Source organism: Budorcas taxicolor, chromosome 24 (genome assembly GCF_023091745.1).
Source record: "Budorcas taxicolor isolate Tak-1 chromosome 24, Takin1.1, whole genome shotgun sequence".
NCBI classification, from domain to species: Eukaryota; Metazoa; Chordata; class Mammalia; order Artiodactyla; family Bovidae; genus Budorcas; species Budorcas taxicolor.
The window spans coordinates 30,504,971-30,526,400 of record NC_068933.1 but is presented as its reverse complement, the minus strand read 5'-3'; the positions used below and the strand labels follow the sequence as shown (position 1 = coordinate 30,526,400).

The following is a 21,430-nucleotide window of genomic DNA, read 5'->3' as shown; positions in this document are numbered from 1 at the left end:
AAGGTGTCACGAAAGAGTCGGACATGACTCGGCAACTAAACAAGAAGTGAAGCCGCTCAGTCATGTGCGACTCTTCGCGACCCCATGGACTGTAGCCTGCCAGTCTCCTCCATCCATGGGATTTTTCCAGGCACTAATAATGGCGTGGGTAACCATTTCCTTCTCCAGGGGATCTTCCCAATCCAGGGATAGAACCCGGGTCTCCCACATTGCAGGCAGACTCCTCAATGTCTGAGCCACCACGAAGTAAACAACAAGAAGGGTACCTGGTAAATACGGCCACCTGCTCCCTACACGTGGACCTCCTATCCATCATATCTCACCAGGAGGAGGGCATCATACATACGTAAAAAATGATTCTTACCACGTCCTACTCATCGGGGAAGATTTAGAGCGCTGGAAATTTAGAATTCAACATCATTATTGGGTCTGCATTGGAAGGCCATTTCCCTGAAATTAAGTTTTTAATGAAGCAAAGGATATAGGAAAACCAATCATCAACTTGGAACAAACGGCAGGCACAAGTCACTAATCTATTTAGAAGGTCAGGCAGTAGCATCTGACTAGTCCAACTACAGCATTCACTGTACAAGATAAAATGCTTAATATTTTAGATGGGTTTGTTCTACCCTACAGAGAAATCTGCTAAGACCCTGCTGGTCCCAGCTCAGTGCTATCCAGATCTTTAACAACGATGGCAGATCTGGTCTTTTCCCTTTGCTCTCAGCCACAATGACGATTTAGAGCACTCCCTAAATCCTGTTGCTCAGATACTGGGCGGGGGGATGGGGTGGGGTGGGTGGTGTTGGGCATTGCTCTCTTCCTCCATCCCACATCTTAGATGGCAACTCTGAAGACTAATGCATAGGTAGACTCAAAGTTATCTGGGCTGTACACGTCAAAACAACACGAAAGTCTTCCAACCAAAAGGAAAATACTCTAAGCACTCTTGAGAACTACATAGCCAAGGATCCGAGCTTGAATTCAAAAGAGCAACCCCAAAGGAACCCTCATCACTGCTCTTCATAAAGCAACATGATAGCAAGGGTGATGGACGCTGACTGTATTCATTAGGTCAGTTACTGAGGAAGTTTGAGGGTCATTTCACTCATCTATCAACTTGTTTGTAAACCATGCTTCACTATAAACACGGTATTTGGCAGTCAGATGAAAGAATGTTTTCAGTGCTTCCTGATCATGTTCTAGGAAACATATTTCAAGGGGCTTAAACTCTAGGGACCGCCCGGACCTTCTGAGCCAGCATGGCTGTCGGCCCTAACAGGGCATCTGATGGAGTGTATGGTCCATGCTGAGATGCAGATGGCAAAGTGTAATGTCAGCGCTGCTTCTGGTTTGCTGTGTAAATCAAGCCAACTTCCGGAGCTATGGTGGTGTTCACTCTGACACTGGAAGAGTCAACATCTTAAAAATGGACCTTACGGGACATCATCATGTAAATATAATATGTTCAAACAAACGCTAGAAGATACACAAACGCACACTTACCACCCACCTGTATTTGGCATTACTAAGCGTCCTCCCAAATGGCCAAAGACACCCGTGGTCCTCAGCTCGGTCCGTGTAGGGAGTGATGACAGGTTCTGGATGTAGGGCGTCTTATTTCTGGCATGCACTGTCGTGAAGCTGCGGTTGTTTCCGTGGGGGAAAGTCCCGGAATGATTCTTGCCGTGGTACTCGGCTCGCTCGGACACTCCCAGGGAGACCATGAAAGAGCTCTGCACTTTGACTTTGATGTCCGACAAAGGGTTAAAGAGTGAGGACTCCGTCATGAGCTCTTTGTCCAGGGGGTCCTGGAGACAGATGGGCCCACTGTACGTTCGGCTCACTGTGAGGTCTGGCTGCATGGAGGGGTTCAAGAGCAGGGAGTTACCTGGGCAGAGAAGATAGATCTGTCACTCAGAAGCTGAAAAGCATCATAGTTCACATCTGCTTCTACAAACTACGCAGCACATGCTCCCCAGCTGCCCAGGTCACGGCTAACCCCTCAGACCCACCCTGGGCATCTTAGGTATCTCTAACAGGCTGATCAGTAGTGTCCAGAGCCTCGGAAGCAGGAGCTCTGGCTTTTGCAGTCAATTTCCTGAATGCTGCCGATCTAACTCATCCTTTTCTCGAGTTCTTTATGTGCTATCTTTTCAAAACAAGTATTTCTGGCACTCTACCAGGCAACTTACTCAGGTATGATTGTTTACAGGATTAGTTTAACTGGCAAAGAGGAGCTTCTAAAAAAATAGGAAAGAAAGATGTTTTGCAATCCAGTTTGGAGCAAAAATAACATCTGTTCAGTTTAAATGGCAAAGAGATGACACAGCATGGTGACGAGGTGGTGCTGTTTATAACCGAGGTGGCGTGGGTGCCAACACATCTCCTGTGCAATTCTGGGCAGTTTCTGGGGGAGAAAATGTTGTGTCCTCAGAGCAAAAGGGTCAGGGGGCTTCACGAGCCGCTCCATGTCTGAGCAGCCAATTCATTCTAATAACACGAATATCACTCTGAGAGGCACAGAGGATCCCAGCTTCCACAAGGGGAGCAGCTGAGAATGGCTTCTTTCTGACTCAAAACAAATGGAGAAAAACAATCCTTAGAAAAACATGAGAAATTGGACTTTCTCATCGGCTGGGACATAACCATTTTTTTTTTCTATGCCCAAATATTAAAAAGAAATGCTGTGATATTTTCTTGTGATGAAGTAATCTCATTTATTAGTAAATAACAAAATAACCCTCAGTTCCAAACTTCCTGCCCATATCAGTCCATCAATGTGACATCTCAAATTGAAACCCAAAACACATTAAACCATTTTCCTTTGGGGCCTGACAAAAATGTTCCGCATGTGATATTTTGGAAAATGTTGCAATTTCAGACCATATCCTATTAGCTTCTATTGTTTTTCCATTTTCATAATTTGTAACAACACCAGCAGGAAATCTATAACCCTGACTTTTCTCACCTCTTTGTTCTGACGCTCTAAGAATCCCAAATCACAGAGAGGCAGGTTCAAAATGCGATGAAATACCTTATAGATGTAAAAGCACCTTGATGAGGCATTTTTCCATGTTTGAGGATCTTTTTATATTATAAGGAGCTGAGCTTTATAACAGAACTGCACTGAACTCTACAGATACCAGCCTTACTCTGGGTTATGAAGCAAGAAGCAGGGTGGAAGAACCATCTCACATCTGAAAAATTTGGAGCAGGGGTTTCCACTGGTACCTGAAAAAGCATCTCTCTTGGTCTCAGGGCTGTTTTCTCTCAAGCCCTCACCTTCCAGCGTTTAATTTCTGGGTACTGTTAGAAGACCCTGCTATCTTATTGTCAAGTCAAGAAGCAAAAACATTTCTTAGAGTTAGACTTAAGTCTCAATTGCCTATCACTATACACACACATATGTGTATGTTTGCATATGTGTATTTACGTGAAAAATACACACACAAACACATATACACATATAAAGTTGGTGGCCAACTTGGTTTAAGTCTGACTGAAGATAATCCCCCAGTGACCGCAAGTTTCTCTTTGGATGTCCTTTTCAAGGCCCTGGTCTACTCTATGTATGACATTCTATTAAGTCTCACTGTTCACCCTGCTGGCTCTCCAATCATATTTGCTCAAGAAGGGATGTCATGAAGACAAGAGCATCCATGTAAGGCAGAGCCTCACCGTGAATACAGGGGAGAGCAGAATTTGGATAAGGGGCTTCTGTTGGTATCACTAGTTTTGTGAGTTCTTGGTCAAAGAAAATGGTAGAAATAAATTTGGAAAGGCTACATACTCTCTGAGAGATTCACAGTATAAGATTCCTACATTCTGAGATGCCTCATGGTAATGAGATGTCTCAGCTTATCCAAGTCAGCCTTCCCCAGATGTTCAGATCAGGGAACCGCCCCTCCCACCCACCGCCTGCTGCTCTGCAGAACTCACTGGTGTTCTCTGTCAAGGTATGAGGAGACAGCCAGCTTCTAGAAGGATGCTTGCTACATTGACTGAGTACCTTACTTAAACCAAGGTATTATAAGCCATGTTATTCCAGGTGGTTTCACCCTCACAAGGCCCCCCGAGATAGATGTTAGTATGTCCATTTTACAGCTGTAAAAATTGAGACAGACAGAATAATTGATTTACTAGGTTTTACAGCAATTTTGGATTCAAATCTGACTTCAGAGCCTCTGAATTTACCCACAAAGCTGCCACCCATACTACTGTGTATTCTGTTTTTAACTGGTAAGGTCTCAGACAGCGATATCTTATGATTTGATGGAGATATAGTTTTAGTTTCTTACACAGTTGCAAGACTAGTTCATTGGGTGAAGTGAAGTGAAGCCACTCAGTCGTGTCTGACTATTTGCGACACCATGGATTGTAGCCTACCAGTCTCCTTAGTCCATGGAATTTTCCAGGCAAGAGTACTGGAGAGGGTTGCCATTTCCTTCTCCAGGGGATCTTCCCAACCCAGGGATCGAAACTGGGTCTCCTGCACTGCAGGGAGATGCTTTACCGTCTGAGCCACCAGTTCATCGGATGTACTTCTAATTAAATCATATATACTGGAACTTCCCTGGTGGCTCAGTGGTAGAGAATCTGCCTGCCAATGCAGGAGACACCAGTCTGATCCCTGGTCTGGGAAAATCCCACGTTTTAGAACAATTAGGCCTGTGCGCCGTAACTATTGTCTGTGCTCTAGAGCCCGGGCGCTGCAGTTACTGAAGCTGGAAGACCCTAGAGCCCATGCTCTGCCACAGGAGAAGCCACCGCAGTGAGAAGCTTGGGCACCGCAACTTGAGAATAGCCCCCACTTGCCACAACTAGAAGAAAAGTCCGCACGCTGCAGTGACGACCCAGCACAGCCAAAATAAGTCACATGTACTAAGTCCCATAAGCTTAGGTCATTGAAGTGACATGTTTTTATCTGAGATCAACCAGACTTAGACCAGAAGCCAAGGTGCCAGAACGTGAAAGTGTTAGTTGCTCAGTCATATCTGACTCTTGGGATCCCATTCACTGTAGCCCCCCCAGGCTCCTCTGTCCATGAGATTCCCCAGCCAAGAATACTGGAGTGGGTTGCTATGCCCTTCTCCAGGGGATCTTCCCAATCCAGGGATCGAAGCTGGGTCCCCCCCACAGAAGGTAGATTCTTTACCATCTGAGCCACAAGGTGTCAGAAATGAGTGGTAAGCAGTCAAGTTGCTTGTATCTCCCACCATCTCCCCGTTCTAGCCTGCTTCGGTTTCCACTGCACCATCCTGTCCCTACTCCATCACTGCCAAGCAGTAAGATTTCTTGTCCTGTACTGTAGGACAAGTACTTTAAGCAATAAACAGAAATGGAAGTGACAATATTGACCACAAGGGTCAAAGTAGAAAACTTCATCTATGGAAATAAGACAGTTCCATTTTTTCTAAAATAAAAGCCATTTATGTCTCACGTCCAACTCCCAATCAGGAACAGAGTTAGTTGGTAGAAGACAATCAAACGACTCTTCTGTTTTAAAAATGAAATGCTGCTATTGTTTGACACGATGAAATTTCCTTCCCCTACAACAGAAGACTGCTTCAAGGGGGCAAAGGCAGAGAGTCATTTAGGCTGAGAATTTCATTTTTCCTCTGGTTAACTAGCCCATCATACATCCTCTAAAATCCTTTTACTTATTTAAAACAGAAATAACTCCACTGAATAAAACAACTCCATCTAATAAATAGTGTAATAAATATGCCTGATAGAGTCATTGGTTCGTAGCTTTGAATAATCAATATTTTAGTTAACTAAACATACATTCCCAAAGCAGGCTGGTTAAAATAGAAAGCTGGGTGACCTGAGAGTCTGACTACATATCAAAGATGGACACGCCATATCTGAAATGTGGGTAATGGTAAACTGAGCAGCTTCCCTGGTGACTCAGTGGTAAAGCATTTGCCTGCAGTGCAGGAGACTCAGGTTCAATCCCTGGGTTGGAAAGATCCCCTAGAGAAGGAAATGTTAACCCACTCCTGTATTCTGGCCTGGGAAATCTCATGGACAGAGGAGCCGGGTGGGGTACAGTCTGCAGGGTGGCAAAACAGACATGATTGAGTGACTAAACAAAAATAGTAAATTGAGACCCGTTGGTCCTCATGGCAGCCAAGAACTCAGACAGACTCCTCCATCAAACCTGGCATCCTAAGGCGTGAAGACAATTCTGGAGCAGCTCCCAGTGCCAAGAGCCACCCTCACACAGGACCAAAGAGCATGAGGGTTCTGCATGAGTGTAGTCTACAGCCCTGAGGACACGCTGTTGGGGGCCCTACGCTGCTGACCTTGACGGACTGTTTTGAAGTTGAAGGTCTGGAAGCCACCTGTCAATGCAGAAGAGTCGATGACGTCCACACCATAGTCACTCTGGCTGCGTCTGTACAGGGTGATGCCGATAACCAGGACTGCAACGGCCACAACCGCGGCACCCAAGCCTGAGTACAAAGCGATGTCACTGGCATTCTCGATGCCTGAAAGACACAAGAGCAATCCTCAATGGCCAACATGGGAACAGCGTCAAAGAGCCACCCCAGGACACAGAATGAAACACTACTGGAATTTTTGGAGCTACGGATCAGGCAAAATGACAGATGTGGCTAGTCGCGAGTTGGACTCTCCAACAATAATCAGAAGACCTTGTATAAATCAAAGGGATGCAAGTTAAATAACTTAACTGCATTAAGGTAGCTTACCACGTAATGGAATCTGCAACAGTAGCAATTTTGCAAAGGATATAAGAGTTTTCAAGGAAAAACAGGCAACTGCTTAATTTGCTTGTTTTAGGAAGTCTTATTGCCCTGCAAAGTTTTTTTTTAAATATATATATATTTTATTTTTGTTGGAAGACATGAGACCCACGTACAATGACAAAATATGGGTGAACCGCTCTGCTTGTCTATGGCCTGGGCGCATGCATTCACAGAGAGCATTCTCAGGTGAAAAGGTAAACGCATGGTCTATGAGTCAAGAGACCAGAGCTCAGGAGTATGAACTTGAGCTTTGGCCCACGTCACTCAGTTCATCAGAACGCTGACAGTCATCAGGGTATTTACGATCATTATGAGCGACTTTCTGCTGTGAGATATGAAAAGCACTTGGTCCCAGGCACTCTTATGTCCATGGTTAATGTTTCCTGGCACCAACTGAATGCTTGACTCTAGAAGTTTGTTTTTGTGGACGAGGACTGGTCTCTAAGAGGGCACATGCTGTTTCTCCCATACCTCTCCTACTCCATCCTATTGAATGCATGGGCAAAGCAAAAATAAAAGCGTTAGTTTGAAATTTAGATGGTGGGTGTCTCCCCACCCCCCAAGATAACACTGTAGCTGCTTTCCAACCCTTTGGCTAGAGGTCCTCGGGGTATGGTTGATTCCTGAGGAGCCTCGGAATGGCTAGTGCAATTCGGCATGACATCTACCCAAGAACATGTAAGTCTTGAAGTGTGTTAACAATGGAAGGTGGCAAGTATTCACTACATAACTGATCTCCTTACAGATTATATGGTAGGCATACTAAACAGGTCCAAAAGTAATTACTCTGTCACCCCTGCTGGGTTTAGCAGATGAAATAAACCCACCATATATTTACCTTGTAATTGCACAGCACTTAGGCTGTGCTCACCGCACCCTAATATGGTACTTATGTTATCAAGTAAGGAAGACTAACCACACGACTAAATTTATTTTCAACAAAGTTAGTGGACTATAAAATAAGGTGCCGCCAAATGAAAGCAGGAACAAGGAAATCAAGCAGAACCAGTTCAGTAATAGGGCGGCCAACACAGAAAAATAATTCACGGGGCAGAAAAACAGTCATCTCAAGAACAGTATCGGAAAGGTCAGAGGGTGATCAGATGCTTTTCCTAACAGCAACCTGGGAGGTGTTGAGAAACACTGTGATCTAGGCTTTAGTTCCACTTCATGGTGGTCCAAATGGGGGAGGGCTAGGGATGGTGGGGTATCAGTGGTGGTCTTCCCCAGCCCCCCAGAACCACAGGGTGAAGACTGATGCCACTGCCAAAGTTCCAGTGTCCACCTGGGTCACACGGGGAGAAAGAAGGGAGTCATCACCCCTTTCAGTCTCACCCTCCCTCTACTCAATTAAGTTTCTTGGAGGGAATCGTTAGAGAAGAAAGAAGACACAAAACACAACAGGTGTGGCAAGCCAGGGTACCAGGAGCAGGGAGAGAACTGGACTGAACCCAGTAAGCCTTCCCCCTTCTTTCCTCCAAGTCCTTGGGCGCTGCTCACGGATGGCACCATCATCTTAAAAGGTGTATCTGGGGAGAGTACACCTGCTCGGCAACTAGAGAAAGAGCCTGGCAGTGTCCTGAATGCAGCTGCTCTGTCACTGAGCTGGCAAAGTAGATGCAAAGACATCTTTAGCTTCCCAGTTACTAAAATAGGAAGGACCAGAAGCCAGAGGATGACCAGCATAAAAGTACTTCTGCTGAAAATGGACATCACTGGATGTGAAATCCTGACACAAAACTCAGTAGCAGGAACAAGCTGTCTTTGTTCCCCTGGATTCCTATCTTGGTGTTTCTGGCGTCCACCCTCTTGCTACCCAGGTAACTGGAATTCTCCGTTCTCAAGATACAAGTTCTGTTTTAGGAAAGGACTCTCCGCCTTTAGATGAAGGTATCAATGTCAAATATAGCTCATTGTGCTTGCTCTTCCAGGAATATGTGCAGAACCTCTTAATAACCTCTTAATAATGAATTATAGAATTTTTAGACGTGAATATGGGGACTTTGGGGCTAGGATAGGGAAAGGAGGGAGAGAGACTCATACAGGGATCACTGCTTCCCTAGGAGGCTCACCCTAGCACCTGGTGGGACAGTTTGACCTAGATTCAGAAGTCCATGGGATTCATTTTTACAAGAACAATCTGTCCTGGGAATTTGGTTTCTACATCTAATGATCTCATTCAACATACACTTGTGACGGGTCAACCGCTCGGTGGAAATGAAGACATATGGGTGAATTAACGCGTGGCCCATATTCTCTGTTGTTTCTTGTCTAAAAGACAAGGCTGTGATGGGACCCTGGTATCCAAGTGCAGCGACAGAGGCAGACACGAGTCCTCAAGGCCTCATCAGTCATCCTTAGAGCTCAGTCTTCTAAAGTTGGGTCATCTACTTCCTTCTTCTTCCTCTTTTTCTCTTCTCTATTTACCTGCTTTCATTTCATCTTATTCTTTTTCCCCCCTCCCCCACCATTTGCTAATCTTTTTTCTCCAGGACAGTAGAGTAGGTTTCCCTGTAAGGATTCCTGTGTCTTACAAATGTAATTGATTCTCTTTTCATGTGTGTCTAGGACTGGCCCCAGGAGAACCTGAGGCTTAGGCTTGATGTCTGTGTCTGTGAGCACACGGGCACTTTGAGGGGTGCCACAGCAGAACCACTCCACGTGTGTATGTGTGCTCACACTCAGCTCTCATTGGAAGAACATCAGCAGTCCCTGCTTCCACCTGCTAGCCAAAGGCCCCGTGCCCCTTTCAGATTATAAGGACGGGTCTTTGTCATATACCCCCCATCCCTCTAGGCCCTACCCACCTCTGTCTACCCATCTATCGGTGCAGGGCCCCCTCCTCTAAGCCAGCCGGACTGTGCCTTGGCTAGTCCACCAACCCTGCCAACCCCTGGTCCTCTAAACTCTGACATCACTTAGGGTTCCTAGAACTCTTTTTGGATCTTTTGATGGTTAATGACCTGAATGCCAAGGCATCCTACCTGCTCTACGTTCGGCCCAAGCACTTCTCTGTCATTTCCCCCGGAAATGTGTGAGTCATCCTGTGCAACTATTTGGTGATTACTCCCTGGACTCAGACTAGCCTGAGGGAGACTGTAGATCCCCTGCCACAGAGACCTTCTTTTCCTTACAGATACACACACACATTTACATCTGTCTGCTCACTCTTGCATCTGGGGCTGGTTTGTTTTCTCCAACTCATTCTGAACAAAAAGCTTTGATCAGGCTATTCTGCGTTTGTGGGCATAGGGTGTTTCCCCCCCCCCGCCCCGGATTTCTGTTATACCTATCAATGTGTGATTGATGTCTTTCCTGGGTTTCCACCCCTGTTTCCTCTCTCTAAGCACTGTGAAAGCTTTAGGCCAAGTTCAGAAGGACGCAACATGTGGTATAAAAGCAAAAATATAAACGATGGGGAAATATCTTATATTGCAAATTAGTCAGAAACTACAGAGGGATCTGTTCATTGCTGGAAGGAGTGTGAAATATCTACAGAGAAAGGCTGCAAAGATTAGTAGTTGGAAACTAGGACCCTGGAAAGGAAATGTTTATGGGTTCATTTGGCCTGGAGAAAAGAGAACTATAAAGTGGCTTGTGGGGATCTTTAATGCATAAAGCGTGGTTCTAAAAAGAAGCTCACAGTAGGTGCCCAATGAACCTACATTTATGATGAAGCCAGTAACCAGCTCGTCACCCACTCTAACAAGGGCTGAAAAGGAGGATCCGGCCTTTTATTATAGCAATTGGGACTCTGTTAGATATTAAAATGACCTTTTCTACAAGGAGGGTTGTTAAAGAAAAAACAACTGCGCTGCATTTCTGAGGAAGCTTGTGAAATCTCCTTTAGAGTTTCTCAAAACCAGCATGACTTGACAATAGTCTGCAGTTATTATAGTTTTGGTCAAAGCTGGTGAGAAAGGCTAAGTGACTTTTCAAAGTCCTTTAGAACTTCAGAGTTCAAGAACTAGGTATTCACAAGCTCCTGTCCTTATAAATTATAATCATACCTAGTCATTCATAGTGACTTATGTACCCCAAGGACTAAATTTAAGGGCTGTGTATTTAGTTTGCCTTCCTCTCCTTACAGGACTCTCATTTGGAAGACGTATTAATGCCACTTATTCATGGAAATTTAGCTCAATTCCCACATTATGAGTTTAAGTATCAGATTAGAATCTATTTTATAGGATTAGATAGCTACACAAACTGAATAAAGGAGCACAACAAAATGCCTTTCAAAACATACAGTTAGAGAATTTGGGACTGGCATGCACACGTGGCTAGATTTGAAGCGGGCTAACAAAGATCTAGTGTACAGCATGGCAAACTGCTCAATGTCATGTTAACAACCGACACGAGGAAAGAATTTGAAAAGAACAGATACATGCATATGGATAACTGAGTCACTTTCTGTACACCTGAAACTGTCACAGTGTCGTTAATCAACTACGCAGCAATATAAAAGAAAAAGTCAAGAAAAACACATTCTCTTTTTATCTTATTGGATACTGTAGAATGACCACTGCTCTTGTTTTAGGAGGAAAAAAAACTCAGCAACTTGACTTGATGTATATAAGGCAGTGAATTACTAAGGAATTCACACAACAGAGCTTCACAAAGAGAAGGCTGGGAGAGAGAAAATGAATGGAAGACAGAAGAATTAGCTGCTCCACTGGACTCCCAGGAAGCAGCAGTCTCTAGGCCAACCCCTCCTCATCCTGGCCCAGAGGTACAGACAGGGCTGTAAACACGGAGGGGTGTGCCAAAACATTTAACTGCACTCTAGCACATAACAGAAGTTCTTGTTCGAACTGTTCATACTTGTCATGAGAAACCACATTCCCTGAAAAAAGCATCAGAAAATAACTTTAAAGTGGTCAGCTCTGGTCAACCACGGTGAGCAGTTCTGATGATACTTGCATTGCCTGGAATCTTACAATCCTGTCGCCAGTCAGCATCTCGGTTTTTCCACCTTGCCACCCTCCAAAAGCTCCTTGTTGTCATTAACAAGGACAGCAGCACATTCTTCAGGCACTGTCCTAGTCTTTTATTTACACGGATTAACTCATTTTAATCCTTCCAACAAACTTGTAAAAAGGTGCCAATTTAAATATCGAAACTGAGGCCAGAAAATCACTTGTCTTGCCCAAAGCCTCGTGACGGTTAAGTAGCAGAGCTGGGATTCAATCCAAGGCAGCTTGACTCCGGCTCATTGCCTGTCCAGCTGTGAACCTCTGCCCTGGTCACACTGCCTGATACTGAAACCGCGCACAAGCCCCCGTGTCCTTGTCTTCTGCAGTAAGAGGCTGACTCAGAAGTTAACGACTGGGAAACGTGAAGACATTAACGACTGGGAAACATGAAGATACAAAAAATGGCTGCTGGGCTGGGCAACTGAAAACTGCTTAGACTCTCAATTTGCCACCTGGCAGAATCGCCGAACTACCTTTTCCCTAACAGGTACATATAAACACTTGACGTGCAGGAAGCAGGCCTCCACCACATGAAAACTGCTGACCACAAGAACACAGGTCCCAGACCAGTTGGAACCATCAAGCTGATGATGCTGTTTCCTTCTCAACTCACCACCAATCAGAAGAATGTCCATGAGCTGATCACGTCCTCTGTGAACCATGACTATACTCAACTCCTCACTCCCCTCTCCAGGGCAGGGCATGCAGACTTGAAGGCATTAGCCCACTGTGGCCCCCTTTGCCTGGCAAAGCAATAAAGTGTTTTCTTTCTATTTCACCCAAAACCCTGTCTCCGAGATGTAATTCAGCACCAGCGTACAGTAAGTCCCTTACATATGAGCCTTCAAGATGTGAAATCTCAAAGATGCAAATGTGCCCCAGTTGCTAGCTATTGTACTGTATTACTGTAATAGTACTTTCTAAGGTACTATACTGTAAGATTAAAAAAAAAAGTTCTCTTTTTTGTGCTTGTTTTTTATGTACTATTTGTGTGAAAAGTATTATAAGCCTATTACAGTAGAGTATTATACAACCGATTGTATTAGCTGGGTACCTAGGCTAACTTTCTTACAAACAGAGTGGACTTATGGACGTACTCTTGGAACAGAACTCGTTCATATGTGGGGGACTTACTGTACGGAGGCTGAAAATTTCACCAACAAAACCTCTTGATGGCAAGGGTAACCCAGTAATGGAGCACTAAGCTTGTGCCTGCTTCTCTGAGAACTGCAGGTGTGATCATATTCTCAGGCTCACAATCACATCTATTTGCCGTAGAAGTATTCTATTTCTTCTTTTACAGATGACGGCACAGGTTCAGATAGGGTAGAGGCTTCTTCATGAGAAAATGGCAAAGGTAGGGTTTGGACACCCATCTGTCTTCACTCCCCAGTGGTCTAACCATCACAGGATGGCCTCCTCACCTCTCCTCCCTGCACTGGCTCGACTATCCCTGCTGGATGAACCCACCAACTAGACTGGTGGGTATCATCAATAACCCAGTGCTCTGCAAACCCACCTGGGCCTTCTTTGCAGCCTAACAGTTATTGTATTCATGTCCCATGACCGAGAACGACTTTTCATCAACACAGTTACTCTGAACTTCGTTTACTTTTTTCATCACAGAGGTGATCTCACTGCCCGCTTTTCCATGTGAGTCCCCTTCCCTCCAGCACACACACACACCCTCCCCGGCAACTCAAAATTCCTCTGCTCCGTCCTGTGCTTTCCTTTCCCTGTTCCCTGAACAGCTGCTCCTCCTCTGTGTCAGGCCGGTTCTGATCCGCCCTCTCCTGCCTCTGCAGGGACCTGGCCTCATTCATTATTCCCTTTCGGTCTCACATCTTTCAACTTTGCCTCCACACCTGCACCTTGCCTTCTGCCTCCAAACACGGCCTGGTCTCCCTAATCACCTCTACCCCAATCCTTCTCCTGACTTACTCCCTGATAGATCCCTGAAAGAGGCAGTCTTTTTTCATATCCATGAAATTCTAAGCTCTTTGTTGAAAAGAATTATAAAAGGCATTTTTAAAACATTAAACCTTTCTTGATCATAATTTCCCTAATCAGTTAACCTCTATCCCTGTTGAAATAAAAGAATAAATAGAAAACACACACAGGATGAGGAAGTACTTTAGGAACTATAAAACGTTACACTACACCAAGAAAAAAATTCATCCTTCAACTAAGCCAGACAGATATGGCTTCAACTAAGCCAACATATATGATATTGCCTACATGTGGAATAAAGCATGATACAAATGAATGTATATAAAAAATAGACCCGTAGACATAGAAAACAAACTTATGGTTATGAAAGGGGAAAAGGGAGGGGATGAGATAAATTAGGCATTTGGGATTAACAGATACACAGTACTATATATAAAATAGATAACCAACAAGGACCTATGGTTTAGCACAGGGAACTATACTCAATATTTTGTAATAACCTATAAGGGAAAAGAATCTGAAAAACAAAAGATAGACATATATATATATATATATATATATATATATATATATATATATATATATATGTGAATCACTTTGCTGTGCACCTGAAACTAACATAACATTGTAAATGAACTATACTCAATAAAAAAATACACAAAATTAAAAAAATAAAAGTAACCACTGTTGATAGTGTATTTGGGATCTTTCAGGAAAAAAACTGTAAATTTCCATTTTTTTTTTTACTATCCTTACTCAAAGTTATATAATCATTATTATATTTCCATATGATTTCCTTTAGTACATTGCTTTTTTCCTCCCATTGTGTACAATATCTTGTAGATCATTCCTATCAGAACGTACAGACATGCTTTACTTCTTTTTACATGGGCTCAGCCCACTGCCAGGCTCTACCATGATTTACCTTGTTCACTGTTTCTATACATTTCATTGCTCTTTTATGCTATTAAATTCTGACTTTTGCCCAAACCACTGTTTCCTCCTGAAGACTGTTCACAACCACTCCATCAGACAGTGCTAACTACTACTTTGATGCCCAACAGTCTTAAATCAGGATCTCCTGCCTCGTCTGTCTGAAGTCATCATCCTCCTGCTCAATGGATAAAACCACCGCACCACTGTGCATTGTGCTAACATCTCAAATTTGTCATCTGTTTTACAAGGTCACCATTCTTATCTCTTCAAGTATTTTCTTGAATTCCCCTTTTCTAGTAATGACATCATCAGAGATCAGGCTTGAGCCTGAAGAGTCACCTTTCCTTTTCTGCCCATCGACCCCTTCCCCAAATGACTCACACAGCTTACTGAAACATCCCCAGTGCCTCTCACATCTCAGTTTCGATAGCAGGGACCCACATGGCACAGCCTCACCTAGCCTGGAACCCAGGCCCCAGTCTTTACTCATTCTGAACTGTTATACGCGTGGCTTACTCTCCCCAAACACAGTTCTGGTCCTGCCACTTCAAAACCTATCAGTGACTCTTGAGTAGGCATCGAGTTCACTCTAATAGGGGTTTCCCTTTTGGCTCAAGATACTTTCTGCTCTGCCCCATCCTAAGTTTTAACTGTTTTTGCTCATTTCTCCTCTATATGGACCCTCCAACTTCTGCTTCATTGGCTGTACTAAAGCCTTTGATTGTGTGGATCACAATCAACTGTGGGAAATTCTTAGAGGTGGGAAATTCTTAGAGATGGGAATACCAGGCCACCTTACCTGCTTCCTGAGAAACCTATGCCAGTCAAGAAGCAACAGTCAGAACTGGACATGGAAGAATGGACTGGTTCAAACTGGGAAAGGAGTATGCCAAGGCTGCATATTGTCACACTGCTTATTTAACTTCTATACAGAGTACATTATGTGAAATGCAAGGTAGGATAACGCACAAGCTGGAATCAAGATTGCAGGGAGAAATATCAATAACCTCAGATACGCAGATGACACCTCCCTCATGGCAGAAAGCGAAGAGGAACTAAAGAGCCTCTTGATGAAGGTGAAAGTGAAGAGTGAAAAAGCTGGCTTAAAATTCAACATTCAAAAAGCAAAGATCATGGCATCCGGTCCCATCACTTGATGGTGACTACATGGGGAAACAACGGAAACAGTGATAGATTTTCTTGGGCTCCAAAATCACTGTGGATGGTGATGGCAGCCATAAAATTAAAAGACTCCTGCTCCTTGGAAGGAAAGTTATGGCAAATCTAGGCAGTGTGTTAAAAAGCAAAGACATCACTTGGTTGACAAAGGTCTGTATAGTCAAACCTATGGTTCTTCTAGTAGTCAGGTATGGATGTGAGAGCTGAACCATAAAGAAGGCTAAGCGCCAAAAAATTGGTGCTTTCAAACTATGGTGCTGGAGAAGACTCTTGAGAGTCCCTTGGACAGCAAGGAGGTCAAACCAGTCAATCTTAAAGGAAATCAACCCTGGATATTTATTGGAAGGACTGATCCTGAAGCTCCATTACTTTTGCCACCTGATGCGAACAGCCATCTCACTGGGAAAGACCCTGATGCTGGGAAAGATTGAAGGCAGGAGGAGAATGGGGTGACAGAGGATGAGATGGTTGGATGGCATCACCGACTCAATGGACATGAGTTTGAGCAAGCTCTGAAGACAGTGAAGGACAGGGAAGCCTGGCTTGCTGCAGTCCATGGGGTCTCAAAGAGTCAGACACGACGGAGCAACCTCACTGGTTCACTGGAAGCAACTGAACAGCAACATGGACCCTACTTTTTAGGTGAATCCGATTATAGACCTAACTCAAAGATATTATGGGTTCAGTTTCAGACCACTGCAAAGAGCAAATCTCGTAATGCAGACAGGCACAGCTTGCTTGGTTTTCTGGTGCATATAGAAGTTATGTTTATACTATACTACAGTCTGTTAAGTGTGCAATAGTATTATATCTAAATGAAACAATGGCTATACCTTAACTAGAAAATACTTGACTGCCAAAAAAATGGTAGCCATCCTCTGACAATGCAGAGCTGCCACAAATCCCAACTTGTTAAATTAAAAAAAAAAAAAAAAAGGCAGTATCTACAAAGTACAGTGATGACTGCCCAGATTCATTTTCTTCAAATAGACTTTGTACTTCAGTGGACTTCTTTTTTTGTTGTTGTTGTTCAGACGTTTTGCTTTTTCTGAAAGGCTCCCTCCTCCAATATTTGTTTTAATTCTAGCCATTCTCCCAAGATTGACAGTACAGATAATCTATTTAATAAAATGTTTCTTGAGAACGCACATTCAGACGTGTTTTATTCTTTTCAGTAAAGTTTCCAGATTAAGCAACTACAAATATGATACAGTTAAATTTGAATTTCTGATCAAGAATGTATAACTTAAGTAGAAGTATTTCTCATGCCATATTTGGGACATGCTTATGTCAAAAATGTATTCACTGCTGATGTGAAATTCAAATGTAACCAAGGGTTCTCTATTTTATCTGGTAACTCTACCTTTGGATTGCATAAGAACTGTCTTTTTCCCCATCAGGAAGACCAAGGTAAAATGAAAAAGAGAGTAAAAAAGCAGGATTTGAAATCCAGCCCTTGAGAAAATGACTTCACTTTCATTTTCTACTCTGGGAATTCACGATATAAGTTCTAACTTTGAATATAGTAATACGTGGGGAGATGGGACCTGTGAATTCACATTTTTAGCAAGTACCCTGAGTTATTCTGATGCTGAAGAACATTATATTCTATCACTTATTCACTGTGGCTGTGCTTAGTTCCAAGGTATTTAATGAAGGAAACTTCATCATGTCCAATAAGGTCAACGCTATTCTTAAAAATGGTCATAAGATGGGATAGAATGGTCATATTATGATGGGATAGAAATTAGATAATAAAAAGATTGCAAGCAGTAAGAAAATTACAAATGTTGCACATATGCTCAGGTTGAACTGATTCACAGTAGGAATGATTCTGAAGGACAAACAAGTCATGCAATTTGCGGGAAATGCTATATTTATGTAATGGAAAATGATCAGCAGGAGATGAAGAAAAATGATGGGTTAAATAGAAAAAAAATTATCCTGTAAAGCATGGGTAGAAGATTAGCATTGATGCCAGTCACCTAATGTTAGCTTAAAGACCTAGAAGTCTGCTGAGAATTTAAAGATATCAAAGCTCAGCATTCAGAAAACTAAGATCCTGGCATCACTTCATGGGAAATAGATGGGGAAACAGTGGAAACAGTGGCTGCCTTTATTTTGGGGGGCTCCAAAATCACTGCAGATGGTGACTGCAGCCATGAAATTAAAAGACGCTTACTCCTTGGAAGGAAAGTTATGACCAACCTAGATAGCATATTCAAAAGCAGAGACATTAGTTTGCCAACAAAGGTCCGCCTAGTCAAGGCTATGGTTTTTCCAGTGGTCATGTATGGATGTGAGTTGGACTGTGAAGAAAGCTGAGAGCCGAAGAATTGATGCGTTTGAACTGTGGTGTTGGAGAAGATTCTTGAAAGTCCCTTGGACTGCAAGGAGATCCAACCAGGCCATTCTAAAGGAGATCAGTCCTGGGTGTTCATTGGAAGGACTAATGCTGAAGCTGAAGCTCCAATACTTTGGCCACCTCACGTGAAGAGTTCACTCATTGGAAAACGCCCTGACGCTAGGAGGGATTGGGGGCAGGAGGAGAAGGGGGCGACAGAGGATGAGATGGCTGGATGGCATCACCGACTCGATGGACGTGAGTCTGAGTGAACTCCGGGAGTTGGTGATGGACAGGGAGGCCTGGCGTGCTGCGATTCATGGGGTCACAAAGAGTCAGACACGACTGAGCAACTGAACTGAACTGATGGTTCAATGTGGGCTTCCCAGGTGGCTCAGTGGTAAAGAATCTGCCTGCCAGTGCAGGAGCCACAGGGAGACGTGGGTTTGATCCTGGGTCTGGAAGATTCCCTGGAGGAGAAAATGGCAACCTGCTCCAGTATTCTTGCCTGGAAAATCCCATGGACAGAGGAGCCTGGCGGGCTATAGTCTATAGGGTGGTGAAGAGTTAGACGCGACTGAGTGAGTGAGCGTGCCTGCACGGTTCATGGTTCAAGGCTGCAGATAGTTCTATGTGTTCAAGGTGCCATTCAAGTCTATACAGCATGAAAAAGAATGTCCAACGTGCCAGTATGGACTCTGCATCTTTTGAGGAGTTCTCTAACCGAATAATGTGTATCCCCAGAATCCACATTATTCCACTATAGATGAAAGCAGTGTACTTGGGGGAAAAGATGTAGAATGGTTTAAGTGTCAGTAAGGCGACGAGAAACACCTAATGTCTAGACTATATGGACACACTGGAGAAGGAAACGGCAACCCACTTCAGTATTCCTGCCTGGAGAATTCCATGGACAGAGCAGCCTGGTGGGCTACAATTCATGGAGTCTCAAAGACATGACTGAGCGACTAACACACAAGGACACACTGGGGTCATTCTTTGATAGAAATGATTCTGGAAAACTTCCCGTTTGGACTTTCAGCTAGCACCGGGCACCAAATAGATGATTATTAAAAACTGCCTCCTTACTTCCCCTCTTCTCAAATCATTTGTCATCTTCTAATTTGTACTGAAGTTGTAGGGAAGAAACATTTCTTATTGTTTCCTTCACGCTTCATGGGGCCAACACTGTTTATACAGAATAACTGTGCAATAAATATCTACTACACGAATGAGTTAAAATAAATACATAAAAGCAAAGTCTTTATTTTCACCTTAACAATAAAAGGCTCAGTGAGGAGTTAGCGGGAAGATGTAGGACCATAATAACAAATATGAATTGAACATCTAATACATACTATTGCATGCGTGCTCAGTTGCTAAGTCGTGTCTGACTCTTCTGTGACCCCAGGGACTATGGCTCAACAGGCTCCTTTGTTCATTGCATCTTCCAGGCAAGATTACTGGAGTGGGTTGCCATGCCCTCCTCCAGGGGGATCTTCTCGACCCAGGGACTGAAACCATGTCTCTTGCATCTCCTGCATCGGCAGGCAGGTTCTTGACCACTGTGCCACGTGGGGATGGCAGTAAGTGCCAGAAGCATAAGGGTGAACAGACCCTATACTATCTACCAGATGATCGGAAGGATGTCTATCAGAGAGGGAATTCAGCCTGGGATAAACGCAATGAACATACAGGATAGAGATAGGGAAACTGCTTGACAATCGGCCAATTAGGGGTGTAACTAACTCAGACTTTAGGGGCTTTGCAGAGGCAAGACCCAAGCTGAAGCCTGAAGGAAGGATTCATTCAACAGGGTAAGATTAGGTGGAGGGAAAGTTTTCTGGTAGACATAACAACATATAAAGATCTATATGCCCAAATGGGCCCAGGGTGTTCAGAAAACTAAGAAGCTTTGTTTGGTGGAAGAATATAGGGTAGAAAGGGAAATACCTAATGATTAAGCAGCTTGAGAGAAGCGGATACGACTAAACAATGCCATCTGAGACCAGATCCCATAGACAACAGATACCTTGTACTTTATCTTAAAACTAATGATCAGCTCTTGTAAAGGTTTAGACATGGAAGTGATGTGACCAGAACTGATGGTTTTTTTTTAAAAGATCAGATAAACTGACATCAGCCAACTCCAGATACAGGAAGCAATGGTAGAAGTCCTGGTTAGGAAGAAAGGTGTCCTGAATATTCAGTTTTTGTCTTGGACACCATCTTCCTTTCACTTGACTTTTCTCTCACTACGCTGGCTGTTTTCCTGTCTCCTGTGCAGTAACTTCTGACCTGCCCTATATCTCAGTGTGGATGTCTTTCAGGGCTGCGGCCTCAGATATGTTCTCTGTTTGCACTCATTATCCAGGGATCTCATTCAACCTATTGGTTTTAAATATCATCTGGACACTGACAAGCCCCAGATTTATGTCACTGCCAGGATTCTCCTCTGACCTCCAGACTCATATATTCGACTGCCTGTTTAAGAAGTATCTTAAATGTAGCATTTATAACACTGAACTCTTGAGTCTCCCTCCAGATAAGCTAAACCAAGTTTGCCCCAGATCAGTAATAGCCAGCCTATCCTTCAGGTTGCATAGCTCAAATTTTGGAATCATCCCTGATGCTTTTCTTTCTCTCATACTCTATCTAATGCATTAGCAACTCCTTTTGACTCTGCCTCCCAAAGATATCCAGATTATGGACCTTTTCTACAATTTCCAACACTCTCTATCTGGCCCAAGCCACACTCATCTTGAATCTAGGTTATTATAAAAGTTATATTGTAATAGCCTAGATTATTGGAACAGACTCTTGTTACAACAAATCATTGTAACAGATCTTGTTTCTGCTCTGGCTCCCTATATGTTTACATCCCCTGCAGTGGGTAGTTTATCTTTGAAAATATTAGGTCATGTTACTATGAATAAACACCTTCAATAGCTTTCCATCTCACTCACAGTAAAGGTCAAAGTTGTTACCACGGCCTATGATAAACTTGGTACTTCTCCCCCATGCCCCACTTCTTTGACCTGAGCTATTATGCCTCTTCCCGTTGCTACTCTGCTCAGATACCCAGCCTAATTGTTCCTTGGATATCTTAGCAGCCTCCCATCACACAGCCTTGGCATCCCACTCTTCCCTTGCCCTGGATGTTCTCCTCCCAGATGAAACTGCTCAGTCGTGTCCAACTCTTTGCAACCCCTTGGACAGTAGCCTACCAGGCTCTGCCGTCCATGGGATTTTCCAGGTAAGAATACTGG

General features: G+C 43.7%; 1 protein-coding gene across 1 annotated transcript in view; it reads right to left on the bottom strand.

The window, feature by feature from the left end:
* Positions 1–21,430, bottom strand: part of UNC5D (unc-5 netrin receptor D) — a 622,629-nt gene that overhangs the window by 69,194 nt on the left and 532,005 nt on the right. The window contains exons 9-10 of the mRNA XM_052661338.1: positions 6,312–6,497; positions 1,514–1,891 (exon numbers count right to left, since the gene is read on the bottom strand). Of these exons, the coding sequence (XP_052517298.1) occupies positions 1,514–1,891; positions 6,312–6,497 (564 nt within the window). The remainder of the gene's footprint in view (positions 1–1,513; positions 1,892–6,311; positions 6,498–21,430) is intronic.